Raw genomic sequence first — 16,398 nt, forward strand, 5'->3', positions numbered from 1 at the left:
TGATGTTATCTCGCAGAGTTCTCACGTTCCATGTGCCAAGGTTGAGCACCATCACTTTCTTCTTCACTGTTGTAGGTCGACCGCTATGAGGGATCCCCACCAGCCGCGGTAAGCTGGCCAGGGTGAAGTGAAGTGAAGCAGACTATGTTTGAGGCACCTTTTCCAGCCCCTTCCTCCATGGAGGTGAGCAGAGCGATCCAAAAGAGGGCTGCTCAGACACACAGGGGGCTGCCGAACTCAACTGCTGCTTCGGTCCAGTAGAGAGCGACCTTATGCCCTGGGCCACCTGTGTGCAGGTTTGTGACTACAGCTTCCAGTGTATCCGTACCTGCTGCTTCGCCACTCCCCCATCGCCACAGGACTTTAGGTTGCGTGTTGGGTGTGAAGTCATGACTTGTGCTTGACTTGGATTAAAGTGAGGGAGAGTTGCGCAGGTTGTCAGCCTCACTCTCTCGTCCCGGCCTGTCTGGACCCAGTGGCAAGACATAGTCGCGACGGCTGGAGATAGGTCAGGATGCAGTGGATGGCCAGCAGTGTTCTGTGTGTCTCACTGTGCCCTCTTGGCGCTCCACGACGCATTGCTGAGACTAGCCTTTCTGCCCGTTGAACCAGTGATGGTTTCTTCCGCACAGTCCGCCAAATCCAGGCTTCACACGCTAGGTAGACAAGCCCTGAGTGTTGTGGGTCTACAGCGGTTCTTGCGGTGTGCTCGCAAGCCTCCCTACCCATTGTTGGGCATCCTCATCCGCCTTTGCAGCCGTTGGGAGATGTCTCCTCTTCCGCCTGCTCCACCGTTGGGATGATCACCTCGTGGTGTAGTAATGAGACCACCCCCTCACTTGTTTTCACCCGCTAGCTGAAGCGGTTTCCAGGGTGTGACATGAGGAGCCAACAAGTGAGAGAATTAGGAGATGAGTGAGGTCCAGTGATGCCTACCATCCCCACCTTAGTGAGGCGCAGCTATCAGCACCAAAGGTACTCCCTCTCCTCAGAGCTCCCTACACAGAGATAGGGAGGGGTTTGAACAGGAGGGGCGAGTGTAGGGGTTACAGAGATGGGGAGGGGTTTGAACAGGAGGACAGGGAGTGTGGGATTACAGAGACGGGGGGGCGAGGGAGGGGTTTGAACAGGAGGACAGGGAGTGTGGGATTACAGAGACGGGGGGGCGAGCGAGGGGTTTGAACAGGAAGATGGGGAGTGTGGGATTACAGAGACGGGGGGGTGAGCGAGGGGTTTGAACAAGAGGGGGGAGTGTGGGATTACAGAGACGGGAGGGTGAGGGAGGGGTTTGAAAAGGAGGGGAGAGTGTAGGGGTTACAGAGATAGGGAGGGGGTGAGGGAGGGGTTTGAACAGGAGGGGGGAGTGTAGGGGTTACAGAGATAGGGAGGGGTTTGAACAGGAGGACAGGGAGTGTGGGATTACAGAGACGGGGGGGCGAGGGAGGGGTTTGAACAGGAAGATGGGGAGTGTGGGATTACAGAGACGGGGGGGTGAGCGAGGGGTTTGAACAGGAGGGGGGAGTGTGGGATTACAGAGACGGGGGGGTGAGCGAGGGGTTTGAACAGGAGGGGGGAGTGTGGGATTACAGAGACGGGAGGGTGAGGGAGGGGTTTGAAAAGGAGGGGAGAGAGTAGGGGTTACAGAGATAGGGAGGGGGTGAGGGAGGGGTTTGAACAGGAGCGGGGAGTGTAGGGGTTACAGAGATAGGGAGGGGTTTGAACAGGAGGACAGGGAGTGTGGGATTACAGAGATGGGGCAAGGGAGGGATTTGAACAGGAGGATGGGGAGTGTGGAATTACAGAGACGGGGGCGAGGGAGGGGTTTGAACAGGAGGGGAGAGTGTAGGGGTTACAGAGATAGGGAGGGGGTGAGGGAGGGATTTGAACAGGAAGATGGGGAGTGTAGGGGTTACAGAGATAGGGAGGGGGTGAGGGAGGGGTTTGAACAGGAAGATAGGGAGTGTAGGGTTACAGAGATAGGGAGGGGGTGAGGGAGGGGTTTGAACAGGAGGACAGGAAGTGTGGGATTACAGAGATGGGGGCGAGCGAGGGGTTTGAACAGGAGGACAGGAAGTGTGGGATTACAGAGATGGGGTGAGGGAGGGGTTTGAACAGAATGGGGAGTGTGGGATTACAGACGGGGGGGTGAGGGAAGGGTTTGAACAGGAGGATGGGGAGCGTGGGATTACAGACGGCGAGGGAGGGGTTTGAACAGGAGGGGAGAGTGTAGGGGTTACAGAGTTAGGGAGGGGGCGAGGGAGGGGTTTGAACAGGAGGATGGGGAGTGTAGGGTTACAGAGATAGGGAGGGGGTGAGAGAGGGTTTGAACAGGAGGACAGGGAGTGTGGGATTACAGAGATGGGGGCGAGCGAGGGGTTTGAACAGGAGGATGGGGAGTGTAGGGGTTACAGGGACGGGGAGATGAGCGGAGTGTAGGAGACCAGTGTGTGGAGAGAAAGGGGGAGGGGGAGGAGGAGGAGGAAAGGGTCTTTCTCCCTGCCGGACCTCTCTCCTACCTGGTGGGGTCCCAGCGCTGCTCCCCCTCCCGGTCTCGGCTGATTCGCTGATGGACCATAATTGGAAGGGCAAAGGTTGAATCAGAGACTAGTTGGTGACAAAGGCTCTATGTGTGGTATCTGATAAGTAAGAAAAGTAGTACTGGGATCGATTATGGGAGAGGTGAAAGGCAGATGGAACCAAAGAGGGAAACCAGTAGATGGAACCGGGAGGGAATGTGTGCCAAAAATGAGCGTTAGGGAACTGGAATGGGTGCTTGGAAATGGGGACATAAATGGGAGGAATGGAGTTGGATCAGAAAGAGAATGTTTGGGAAAGATTAGAAGGGAAGGGTTACCTGATATTGGAGAATCCAATTTTTGTATCATTAGATCGTAAACTACCCAGGCAAAACGAAGTGTTGTTCCCCTAGATTGCATTGGGCCTTAGCAGGGCAGTGGAGAAGGCCAGGGTTGTCAGGAGAAGGGGAGGGGCTTTTAAAGTGGCTTGTCACCTTGGGCTTGGGATGGCCATTGTATGAAGTGTAGAGTGTCTCACAAACCAACTACATAGTCCAGTCTTGGTCTCTCCGATGTAGAGGTGGCCACATTGGGAATACCAAATGCCATAGCCAAGGTTGGAGAGGTGCAAGTAAATCCTTGCCTCACCTAGAGAGGCTGTTTAAGTTTCTGAATGGTAGTGAGGGAGGTGGTTTAGGAATAAGCATCTGCAGTTACAGGGTTCCAGAAAGGATGGGTGGAGGGTGGTTAGCGGACCAGAGAGACACAGAGAGTGTCCTCTACAAATAACTTGGATAATGCAATCAAATTACCTAATTGTACTTGTTTAACATCTCGGTACAGTTTACTCTTCCTTAAGTCCCAGACTTTTTTCAGATACATAAAGAGTAAAAGAGAGGTGAGATTTGACTGCTGGAAAATGATGCTGGAAAACTACTAATGGAAGACAAAGAAATGGCAGATGAACTTAAGTATTTTGCATCAATCCTCACTGTGGAAGACAGGAGCAGTATGCACTAAATTTGAGGGTGTTGGGCAGAAATGAGTGCAGTTCCTATTACTAGGGAGATAATGCTTTGGAGGCTGAAAGGTCAAAGTAGACGAGTCATCTGGACTAGGTGGACTATGCACCAGGGTTCTAAAAGCAGCAGCTGAAGAGATTGTGGAGACAATCATAATGATTGTTCAAGTATCACTAGGTTCTGGATGGTTCTGGAGGACTGGAAACTTGCAAATGTCACTTCACTCTTTAAGAAGGGAGGGAGGCAAAAGAAAGGAAATTGTAGGCCATTTAGACTGACTTCAGTGTTTGGGAAGATGTTGAAGTCTATTATTAAGGATGAGGTTTAGGGGTACTTGGAGGCACTTGATAAAGTAGGCCAAAGTCAGTATGGTTTCCTTAAGAGGAAATCTGTTGGAATTCTTTGAGGGAATAGCAGGCAGCATAGACAAAGAGTCAGTGGATGTTGTTAACTTGGATTCTCGAAAGACCTTTGAGAAGGTGCTGCACATGAGGCTACTTAACAATGTAAGAACCCATGGTATTTCAGGAAAGGTACTAGCATGGATATAAGTTTGGCTGACTAGCAGGAGGCAAAGAGTGGGAATAACTACTACTGCTACATCGACTCAGGCCTAGGGGGCTGGCGTCGGGCACGATGACGGACTCTCCACTTCTCCCCCTCCCTCATCAGTGTGTTCAGTTCATCTACAGTAACCGCGCCGCTGTCTTCTAGGAGCGTGCTGACCATAGCCTTGGGAGGGCGCCCAGGGTTCATCCTCCCGTGCTTGGGCTCCCATATGATGACTAGACTGGCAGGTAGCTCGGGGTGGCGTAGACAGTGCCCCGCTAGTTGCAGTCTTCTCGCCTTGATTTTAGTGGTGAGCATCGGTAGGTCATCACAGAGCTCAACGTTCGTCATGTGCTGTTGCCAACTCACGTCAAGAGCCATCCGGAGCATTAGTGTATAGCAACCATCTAGAGACTTTCGCATCGTCTTGGTGAGTGTCCCGTCTCACATCCGTACGTGAGAATGGAGACATGGACACTCTATGACTGCTATGAAGATCCTCTTTTTAAACCCTCTGGTCAGGTTCGACTTCCAGATTTCCTTCATGTCGTTCATAGCCCTCCACGCCAGCGCCTTCGGTATCTTTATATCTTTCTCTGAACTCATCATTCTTGACCCAAGGTACTTGTAGTCAAAGACCAAAGTGGGAATAAAGTGAGCCTATTCTAGTAGGCTGTGGGTGACTAGTGGTGTTCTGCAGATGTCGGTATTGGGATTGTTTCTTTTCACATTATATGTGAATAATTTGGATGATGAAATTGATGGCTTTGTTACCAAGTTTGCAGACAACACAAAGGTAGGTGGAGGAGCAGGTAATGTTGGGGAAGCAAGGAGACTGCAGAAGGACTTAGACAGATTGGGAGAATGGGCAGAGAAGTGGCAGATAGAATATAGTGCAGGAAAGTGTATGGTCAAGGAATAAAAGTGTAGACAATTTCTAAATGGGGAAAAGTTTCAAAATTTGGAGGTGAAAGGGGACTTGGCAGTTCTTGTGCAGGATTTCCTAAAGGTTAACCTGCATGTTGAGTCAGTGGTGAGGAAGGCAAATGCATTGTTAGCATTCATTTTGGGAAGACTCGAACTTAAGAGCAAGGATGTGATGCTGAGGTTTTATGAGGTATTGTTCAGACCACACTTGGAGTATTGTGAGCAGTTTTGAACCAGTTATCTGAGAAAAGATGTGCTAGCATTGGAGAACATCCAGAGGAGGTTCACAAGAAGGTTCCAGGGAATGAAAGGGTTAACATATGAGAAACATTTCATGGCTCTGGGCCTCTACTCGCCTGAGTTTAGAAGAATGAGGGAGGATCTCATTGAAAGCTTTTGAAGATTGAAAGGCCTAGATAGATTGGATGTAGAAAGGATGTTTCCCATAGTGGGGGAGTCTTAAGACCAGAGGGCACAGCCTCGGGTTAGAGGGACATCCATTTGGAGCAGAGATGAGGAGGAGCTTCTTTAGCCAGAGGGTGGTGACTCTGTGGAATTCATTGCCACATCAGCTGTGGAGGCCCAGTCATTGAGTGTAATTAAAGTGGAGTTTGATAGGTTCTTGATTAGTCAGGATGCTAAAGGTTATGGGGCAAATGCAGGAAAATGGGATTGAGAGGGACAACAAATCAGCCATGATGGAATGGTGTAGTGGACTCAGTGGGCCAGGTGGCCTAATTCTGTTCATGTGTCATAAGATCTTATTTAGAGGTTTGCGTTTTCTAGTCTTTGTTTTCATCCATCTGGTAGGAAATGCAAGGAACTTTGAGAGTCAGAAAAATGTACGGTAGTCTTTCCAGGTTTGGCATGCGAATAGTCTATTCCATAAGTATGAGTGGTTGGATGTTCTGCTTGCTTGACTCAAAAATTCTTTTGAAGTCACATAATAATAATCATTAATGTTAATATTTAGTTAATCTGTTTTTTTAATATGATACCTTGTAAGTTATTAGAAGTCACTGCAGGAAATAACTTGTGGAATGAAATTAAAATCTGTATCTGCCCCACAAGATAGAGTAGTTACATCTTCCTTGGCTTGGTGATATATTGTCTATATCACATTTACTCTAGATACTCTGTCCACAATGCATGTATAGCTTCCTGCTGATTGATGCAAGAAGACTGAATTTAAGGTCACTGTATCCAGAAAATAGAGTATTTGATAAAAAGGGAGATGGTTCAAGGAGGTTCAAGTGCTGTGAGTGGGGAGTATTGTTTCTTGAAGTTTCTTCTTTATATTTCCGCAGGAATTTTTAACTGTTGGCACTCTATGCTTATAATGCCATTTGTATAATTTCCTGCCACTACAAGGTTTTATTAAGCTCTGTTTGGTCTAGCACTACATTGGTTAGGGCAACTGCCTTGTTATAGAGTTATACATCACAGAATGGGCTGTACCAACTAATAAGCCTGTCTAAGCTAGTTCCAGTTGCCTGCATTTAGCTCACATCGCTTTAAATCCTCCCGAATCACTCCGGTTCTGTCGGCTGTGTAAGTCTAGGGAAGACAGTCTCCGGCTCCGCCAAACGTGTGAGGTTGAAGCGCAAGCCCGTCAAAACCCCCCGTGTGTGTGGATGCTGCGTGGTTCGTTACCCTGTTACAAATCAGTACCACAAAATAACGGACAGTACAATCACACAGGTAATTAACTAAAGGGTTAGTAAAGAAAGAGCAAAATAAAAGAAAAGGGCCCATTTTAATTAAACAGTCTAATGTGCACAAGTTGGAGCTCACGGTTTCCCCTTCACCGATCCTCCTTCAATCTCCCAGCTCACACCGATGTCAGGCATACAACACGAAAACACACTCTCTTCATTGGACGGCACACATTCCAAAGCACCCGTTATCTCTAACCATAACCCACACGCTGTTTCTACAGAAAGACCATTACGTCAGCAGTGAAACCTTCCCCAGGGTGTTACACTCCTTATCCATGTATCTGTACAAATGCATTTTAAACCTTGTAACTGCACCCACCCCTACCACTTCTGACAATTCATTTATCCATCACTGTCTTTGTGGAAAAAATTGTCCATCAGATCCTATTTACACATTTCTTCTGTCACTTTGTTTAGACTGCTGTACCATTGTCTCCCTACCCTAACGACACAAAGGTTGGTGGTGTTGTGGATAGTGTAGAGGATTGTTGAAGATTGCAGACAGACATTGATAGGATGCAGAAGTGGCAGATGGAGCTCAACCCGGAGAACTGTGAGGTGGTACACTTTGGAAGGACAAACTCCAAGGCAGAGTACAAAGTAAATGGCAGGATACTTGGTAGTGTAGAGGAGCAGAGGGATCTCAGGGTACATGTCCACAGGTCCCTGAATGTTGCCTCACAGGTGGATAGGATAGTTAAGAAAGCTTCTGGAGTGTTAGCTTTCATAAGTCGAGGGATAGAGTTTAAGAGTCGCGGGGTAATGATGCAGCTCTATAAAACTCTGGTTAGGCCACACTTGGAGTACTGTGTCCAGTTCTGATCACCTCACTATAGGAAGGATGTGGAAGCGCTGGAAAGAGTACAGAGGAGATTTACCAGGATGCTGCCTGGTTTAGAGAGTATGGATTATGATCAGAGATTAAGGGAGCTAAAGCTTTACTCTGGAGAGAAGGATGGCAGCAGCAAGAAGAGAGTATGTCCTGGGTGGCAGAGGTCCCTGACGATGGACGCTGCTTTCCTGCAACCGCGTTTCATGTAGATGTGCTCAAATTTGGGAGAGCTTTTCCTGTGATGGACTGGGCTGAATCCACAACTTCTTGTAGAATTTTCCATTCAGATTGGCAATACAGCACAAGTCATTAATCAATGCATCAAATAAACATCCACTAAAGAACAGCCTCATGTTTTTTTTAAAAAAGGAATAACACACGATCTTTTTCAATAAAACTTACCCATTTTGAAATCCCTGAATAAAATGTAAAGGATAGGAAATAGTAAATTGCTTCACTTGCAGAGCCTGGCCCAATCCCTGCCAAAGCTCATTCTATTCACTACTGGGGAAATTTTGTGCATGTGTTAAGTTCTGTTCAACATCAGCTACCAATTCTTTTCCCTTTTGCCTCTTCAGATTTCTTGCTCTGCTCAAACAAAGAATTTGGCACTGCCAGTTTGGTTGTTAGAATGACAGTTATTTTCAGCTTCTACTGCATCAAATTTGTCTGGCTCTTGGCCAGGCAGAAACTTTCCCCAACACAGAGGGGAAGTGGTTTCTGGGAAAAGCAGAAGCAAGCTCCTCCACAATAATGAATTTAAAGATTGCGGCCATGCACAAACCCAGTAACATCAGGACAGGTCTGCGTGGCTCTGTAAGAACAGGAAACAATCAGGTATTGGAAAGGCTTGAAGCCAGCAGCTTTGACAGTTGCCAAAATCTCTGTTTGGCAACTGTCAATCAATACGGATGGGAGGCCATATTTGCAGAGACAGATAAACATCCCCTTGCATTACAACATCATGTAACCCTTCTGAAAATACATCATCAGCTGGTGGCGCAGTAGCATCAGCGCCGGACTTCGGAGCGAAGGCCCCCGAGTTTGAATCCAAGTCAGGCCACCCCCCAAGCACGCTTTCCATCTGTGCCATGTCGAGCGCCGAGCTAGTCACTCAGCCTCGTAAAAAAACAAGGGTCGAGTCAAGAATGTTCATATCGTGACCCGGTTAATCCGAAAGGAGACCAATCCTGACACCACATGCCAGACAAGAATGGCTGACTGTCTGGTGCGACACACTAGGAAGGAGCTGGTGGAAATTCTGGGTCACCCCAAGGTCATTAATGGTGCAATATAAAGGCAACCCTTTCTTTCATAAAGAGCAGGAAAGCACATCATTGCAATGCCTCAACCATCTTTCAGTTCCCTTTGGTCATTCTTAGTGCATCCTCATTGGTTGTATCTAGTTCTTAAACCTTTATCCTCCCTTCCAATTCCCCTTCCACAAAACAAAACCAGATTTACCTCATTGCTGCTCTTCCATCTCTAATAGTTCTGTGACTCTGTGACTCAGTGACTCAACCCCTGATGACATTCCCTCCTGGTCTGTCCAGCAATGTAAGAGCGATAAAGAGGTCCTACTGCTTGTTCTATTAGGATCACTACTCGTTGTGATTCCTTCAAAATACTTCTCCGGTTTGCTCCCATTTCCTATGTCAGAAATTTGACTGTGATAGGGTTTTGTCAATTAGGGGTAAATCTGAAACTACCTTAGGGGTGTTCGGGCAGGCAAGGTTTTGTTCCAAAATATAAGGAATGATTTAGTAATTCCGTGCCATCTGTTAAGTGAGTCTGGATTTTAGTCCTTTTTAGGCCTTATCCTTAATTTGACAACAATGGTAGTAGTTTTGATTGTGAACATACACTACCCTCTTTCCCTCCCCACCCTCTGTTCTGCTCTCCACTGCCCCAAAATAGATTCAAATTATCGGTGAATGTTTTCTTACATGGCGATGATAGCACTTTGTTCAGTGGACATTGTGATCTATTACTGAAATTTATGGTTCCAAGGTCATGGGCTTGTATTTGACTCAGTTACTTTGTTCCCTATTTGATTTATGAAACACATATTCTCCGTGCTGAAGTATTCCAGTTTAACATTGCACTACCGATGTGCTTTATCTAGATTAATATCTGGCAGCTTTCAGGCTCAGTAATGTTTGATAATGTATAAGTTTTGAAACTGTGAGGTGTGACTTTCAAGTGGGCATTGTGGGGTGGGGGGGTAATGGCATGTACTTACAAAATGCAAAAATAAAAATGCTGAAATCAGCGCATCACACAAAAATCTGTAGGAGATGCAGAGTAAAACCTTTCATAAGGATTCCAAGCCACGTAAATTGACAATCTCACCTGAAACAACTTTTCCACATTGTTGTTTCTCATTCATTCTTTGGGAATCAAGTGTTTTAGCAGGGCCATCATTTAATTCCCAAGATGTGTTACTGTTGAGAAGCAGGAGGGACACCACCACTTTGAGCTACTACATTCCTGCTCCCACAGTGCTACTGGGTCTGAACTTCGAGGATGTAGACCCAGTAACAATTCAGGGCCAGCGAAATAGGGTCTCGGCCTGAAACGTTGACTGCACCACTTCCTACAGATGCTGCCTGGCCTGCTGCGTTCACCAGCAACTTTGATGTGTGTTCCAGCGAAATATTTCCAGGTCAGGCCAGGTTGATGTGCTACTTGAAGTGAATCCTTGGGTGATAGTTCTTCCTTTCACCTGTTGCCCTTGTCCCTATCGGTGGTTGAGGTTGGGAATTTTAGAGGTGGTGCCAGAGTATCTAGATGAGTATCATCAGTGCATTTTATCGCCAATAGTTACTGTGAGGATGTAGTTGGATAAAATTAAGCAAGGTTGAGGTCAAGGTTACAGGTGCTGGTGGGACATTGAATTTGAAATGTGAAGTAGGATGGGACATCAAGGCATTGAGGTTGATTACTGTAAAAATGTCCTTGGTCCCATTCTTCCCTTAGCCCATCTGAGTACAATACAGCTATGTTCCTACAGACAAACACGTACCCTTTCAGGAATCAGAATTGGGTTTATTATCACTGGCATGCCATAAAGCTTCTGGTTTTGTACCAGTGGTGCAGAGTAAAACATTAAAAATTACTCTTATGTCAACATGAATACAGCAAAAGAAGAATAGCAAGGCGGTGTGCATGCACCATTCAGAAAGCTGATGGTACAGAGGAGGAAGCTGTTCCTAAAAAGTTAGGTTTTCAGGCTGCTGCCTATCCCCAGATGGTCATAATGAGAAGAGGGCATATCTAGGATAGTAAGAGTCCTGCATGATGAATGCTGCTGCCTTGAGGACTGCCTTTTGTAAAGTCCTCAATGGTGGGGAGGCTTGTGCTCAAGATGGAGCTCATGCTAGCTAAACCCAATATTGGAAAAATAACTTGGAGGTGCAGGAGTTCAGGGATTGATATCTACTGTGTTCCTTTAGTCAGAATTTGGCATTTAGCAAGATATTGTGCAGTTGTTTGTTGATACCAAATAGCTGTTGAGTTGGAATTCAGCATGCTTTTGTTGTTTTGAGTTGTAAACCATTTATTTAGGGTGGAAAACAGTAACTGCAGAAGAAGAGGACTAATCCTACCTCCTTTTAATTGGACCGGAGATCTTCATTCAGAACTTGTAAATGTTGAATTGCAGTACCTGATTATCAGTGCCAAGATCTTTGTCAAATTTAAAAACCTTTGTTGGTCATAAGATATGTAAATTCTTATCCTCGTACATGGTACCTGAATTATGTGTTTGTTCACCCAAGGGAAAACCATCTGCCACCTCGAACTATGCACAGACAAATTGCCAACGGTAGCTATTGAGTTAATTAATATGTTTCTAAAGCAATGGAAAAATACTTAACAGCAATCAAAGACAAGTGGTTGACATTTAGTTCAGAAGGGCAAGCATATGGAAGTAATGGATTGAAGTTTTGGGCGGGACACTCCATCACAACTTGATCAGAATAATTTGCCTGTTGATTCGTCAGATGTCAGACACTGATTGCAGGGTTTTCACTTTTTTTTTCATTTCCCAGACTTCTGTTGCTTGTTTTTGCACAAAGAAAAACTTCAAGGCTAACACCAAAGGTTGTACCCTCATATTAATGGCTCTGAAAACAGTCCTTTCATTTGCAGGGAAAGGAAATATTAACTATTTTGTTTAGTAAGGCCCTGTCAGCTGCTAGTCTCATGAATGTTAATTGAACAATGTTAGAATTGAACTAATACTCTTGAAATGATAAAAAGATTATTCTGTATTTGATCTATATTGAATCTAAATAATCTCTGTAGTTTTGTTACTTTAAATCAAACGTTTTTTCATGCTTAAATAAAAGTAAGACATTGAGGATCAGTGATCTAATGAGCAATCAGATGTTTTTGATCAATTTTATGCAGCAGCCACTTGATCTAATGATGTTCTGGTGCAAGGCGTCATATCCTCCATGTATTGTAAAGGATTTGTACATGACTCTGTGGCCCTACTGAAGCAAGTGTGCAAGCTCCACAGTTCCCAAAGAAAGCTGAGGTCAAGCTCTATGTAAATACGATACTCAGCAAGTACAAATGATACTGAGTAAAGTGTAGTCGATCTGTGGCGGAGAAAGGAGATTGAATATCGATAATTAAGTCTTTTGTCATGGAGTATGGTTTACTGTATTACACAGATACCACAACTTGTTTCGAAAGATTAGCAATCTATATTGTTATTTACTGCTTTCCACCTATATGGTAAACACACATACCCATGTTTCAGTTTTTCTCAGATTTTTGTCCATTTTGGATCAATGCTGTATTTTGATTGCATTAATGGTGACTGTTTCTTCTAATTCCTTTCATAACAAAATTTTATTTAAAATGCAGTTTTTTCACTTCGGGATCTCTTAGTAGATGTTTTGTTCATTCAAATAATACTTTTTTAAAAAATCTACTTCTGCCTTCTCAACTTACAATTTTGAAATGCATGAAATCCTGTTTGTTGTGGGTTGTTGGCTGAGATGACAATTTCTGACAAAAGAATAAGAGTGTTGAGAATGAAGTATTCATTAATGAGAACTGGTTTTTCTTTTGCATCTTTTAATGGAGTAATATGTGGATTCATTTAACAAAATGTGGACTGCTTATGAATAATTTTTACCTGAAGAGGCCACCGACCCTGAACTAGTTTAATAACATAATTGTATGTTTTGTACAATACTATGAGTATATAATCATTATAGTGTAGACTCATTTCTGGGAAAAATTATGAGTGTTGAATGCTGGAGTTCCTTGCACTGTACAGAATATATTTTTATAATTCTGTTTTTAAATATTCCTTTTAGTATTCACACTTCAGACAGTCAACAAGAGTTCTTCAAGATGCTAGATGAAAAGATTGAAAGGGTAAGTTTGGTGTTTAATCCTCCTCCTGGCTAATTCTAGTATTTGAATATGTAACGGCTTCCTGTTTCCCACTTCTCCATTATCGTATCAAGATTGGCTATTATTTAACTAGGCAGAGCGAAACTTCTTTCCTCACAGAGTAAAATGATGCACTTAAATTGAGTATGTGATTTTAACCTATTTACTATGTTTTCCAAGTTGACTTTCATTGTTATATGGTTAGAGATTTTATATTTTGCATGCATACCTGCAATCAATGGGTAATTTATCAAAGTCCAAAAATACATCTTGCTCTGTCTGCCAGTAAATCTCATCCTCATTAAAACACCAGCAAGAAGAAGCTTCAAAAGAAAATAAATTGAGTTTTATGAAGTAAGGAAATGGAATTAAAGTTGTTATGAATATCCCTGTGCTTTTCATAGCTTTGTGTAATCAAAAATTAACTCATGAAACATTGTTCAAATAAACCCAATAACAGATTTAGGACTGTTTACTATGTATTCTATTGAACACTCCCAGTAGACAGATGGTGAACTTAAGTCGCTACACACGCAAAACATATGATTTAGTTGTGCAAAAATAAAGCTCTTAAGATCCTTTTGATGAAGTCTGCAATGAATGTATTCCTTGTGGACTTTGATATTAAATTATCATAGCTTGTTATGTTAAATACAGTCAATTCTGGTTAATTGGGATACGTTGGGGCCATTACATTTAGGCCCAATTAAGCGGATGCCCATGAGCCAAGCTTTCATGGAAATAGTTAAAAAGGTATAACAAAGACAAACTGAGTAACAAATTATGTATTTAATTTAAATACAGAACAAATTAGAACACTGCCAAAACTGCTACATACTATAAAACTGTATAAGTTCCTAATAGTTATCTACAGAGGAAATCATCTAGTGTACTGTGTTCTTTTAATTGACTGTAAATGTACAAAATCAGGGCAGACACCCAGTGCAGATAATGAACTGCCTTCAACGAATGCTTTCAATGATTGCCACCTTCAAATCTTTATTTTCATTGTAATATTCAAAATGATTGGTGGTATCTTCAAATCTCTCATAGTGCCTAACTTGTTGAAGTAGTGAAATTGTTTTATCTTCACTCCTGGCCATTCTGTCATCTCCAAGCTTGAATGCTTGAAACTGTAATGAACAAAACAGTTTTGAATTGTCCTACCGTTTATGTCTCACCAACTATCAGTGACAAAAATCACTGCTTTTTGAATACTAACACAGGCAACTAGTGATATTTAAAAACTGTTCCTCTAAGCAAGGTGCAGTGTCTTAAGGACCACATGACATGAACGCAACTGATGCTGGTTAGGAACTGTTCAGCACCAGTCTTCTGTCCCAATTAAGCGGCATAGTGTCCCAAATATCGAAGGGAAGCCAGCTATTTTCTCGATTTGCTTTTGTTTTTTAAGGGTTGGCCCAAATAAACAGCTGCCCAATTAAACGAAGGCCTAATTAACTGGAATTCTCTGTATTCCATTTGGCCACAGAAAAAATGCTGTGTACATTGAATGTGCTGGGCAATATATGTCAATAAAATAGGCATGTTTGTGTTTGTTTATTGTGTGCAAAATTTGTGGGGTGGGGTTGAGGCAGGGGAATAAGATGCAGAGCTGAGATGAAACAAAATAACTATATTTCATTTAATCAGAGTTTTTCCACATTCCAGACTATCCATCCCTCTGCCCTTCAATGTATTCTTTATATCTGCAGTTTCTTTCCAGTTTTGACAAAGGGCTCACATCCAGTTTGTCAAATTATCTGGTATTGGTTCAATAGTATCACATGTACTGAGTTATAGTGAAAAGCCTTTTGCCTTGCGTGCCATCTAGAGAAATCATGCCATACCTGCCCATAGTGAATTAGTGAAAAATAATATGGAAATTGCCAGGCCATTTCTATCTTGGTTTCAATACCTGCAGCATTCTGCTTTTGTTTGTACTGCGTGTACTAAGTGTTAACTCTGTACGCAACTGTTGTTCCAAGTGGATATGGCTAGCCAGCTTCCAATGTTTACCACATTTCTTACTCGTAACACAAATGGCTTCAAATGAATGGTTTTCTGTTACATTTATATCCCATGATAAGCACTACTTGTTGTGCATCTTTTTGTTATTTAGCATCCAAATGTAATTGACACTGAAGGGGCAGTTTTAGCCCAGTATATATCACCATACACTGCCTGTGTTAAATACTACTCATTTAAACCATAAAGCTGGATTATGTTCTTGATCAAAGAGATGATTTATTCTGTTTGGTGTTAAACGTTTGCCTGTCTGAGGTTACTGCTGCTTTTCCTTGTAATTGATGTAGTTTAAGATTAGAAATGTGATACGTGTAGGTTTCAGGTAACGGATCTTCTCAGGTGTTTATCGGTTTGTAGTTGGTATCGTGCAACAGTGAAATCTTCCTTAGCATTTCACCTCTCCCACCCCGCCCCCCCATGAGCATGCCATTGAAAAGCGATAAAAGCTTTGTGCATAGGGAAATGTGCCTTGGTGACAATGTTCATATTCTGCAGATTAAGAAGGAGAAAGCTAGAAGTGGATTTCTGCCATTGGACTGAGATGTCCAAATGTTAGTAATTAATATTAGGTTTGATATCATTGGCACATGTCATGAAATTTGCTGATATGCAGCAGCAGTACATTGTATACGTAATAAAAACTAACTTACAGTAAGAAGTGTATATCTATTAAAAAGTTAAATAATAGTGCAAAAAGAGGAAAAAAAGTAGTGAGGTAGTGTTTAGTGTTCATGGGTTCAACGTCCATTCAGAAATCTGGTGGCGGAAGGGAAGAAGCTGTTCCAGAATTGTTGGGTTTGTTCTTTCAAGCTTCTGTACCACCTCCCTGATTGTAGCAATGAGAAGAGAGCACGTCCTGGGTGATGGGTGTCCTTAATGATTGATGGTGTCTTTTTGAGGCATTGCTCGTTGAAGATGTCCTGGATACTGGGGAGGCTAGTGCCTATGATGGAGCTAACTGTTTACAACTTTCTGTAGCTTTATTTCGCTCTTACACGGTTTCCCACCCCCACCCCCACCATACTAGATGGTGATGCAACCAGTTAGAATGTTTTCCACAGTACATCTAGAAATTTGAGTCTTTGGTGACATTATCAAATCCAGCATTGTCTGAGTGGAGTCATTTAGGAACTGAGTGAGCCTTACTACACTTTGGTCAGGATTCCAACCATTTCCATTTCTTCACAAGATTGTTACCTGTAACCATGGCTTGTCCTTCTATAAGGACCCTAAAGTTTCCCAGAATCCTTATTTCTGTGGAATTAGTTCTATCCAATTAAATATTTTGTCAGCTCATTTTATAATCTCCAGTTTCTACTAATTCCACTGTGGCTCTTGCTTATTAACCACAAATTCCATCTGAGCCTAATTTGGTTGTATAGGTCGACCTT

At 43.4% G+C, this 16,398-nt stretch overlaps 1 protein-coding gene across 3 annotated transcripts in view; it reads left to right on the plus strand.

Moving 5' to 3' along the window:
* LOC140206115 (uncharacterized protein C1orf21-like) overlaps window positions 1–16,398 on the plus strand; it is a 206,643-nt gene that overhangs the window by 176,837 nt on the left and 13,408 nt on the right. For all 3 annotated transcript variants that reach the window (XM_072274293.1, XM_072274292.1, XM_072274294.1), the window contains one exon: window positions 12,901–12,961. In XM_072274293.1, coding sequence (XP_072130394.1) covers window positions 12,901–12,961 — 61 coding nt within the window. The remainder of the gene's footprint in view (window positions 1–12,900; window positions 12,962–16,398) is intronic.

This window comes from Mobula birostris, chromosome 12 (assembly GCF_030028105.1).
Source record: "Mobula birostris isolate sMobBir1 chromosome 12, sMobBir1.hap1, whole genome shotgun sequence".
Lineage (NCBI taxonomy): Eukaryota > Metazoa > Chordata > Chondrichthyes > Myliobatiformes > Myliobatidae > Mobula > Mobula birostris.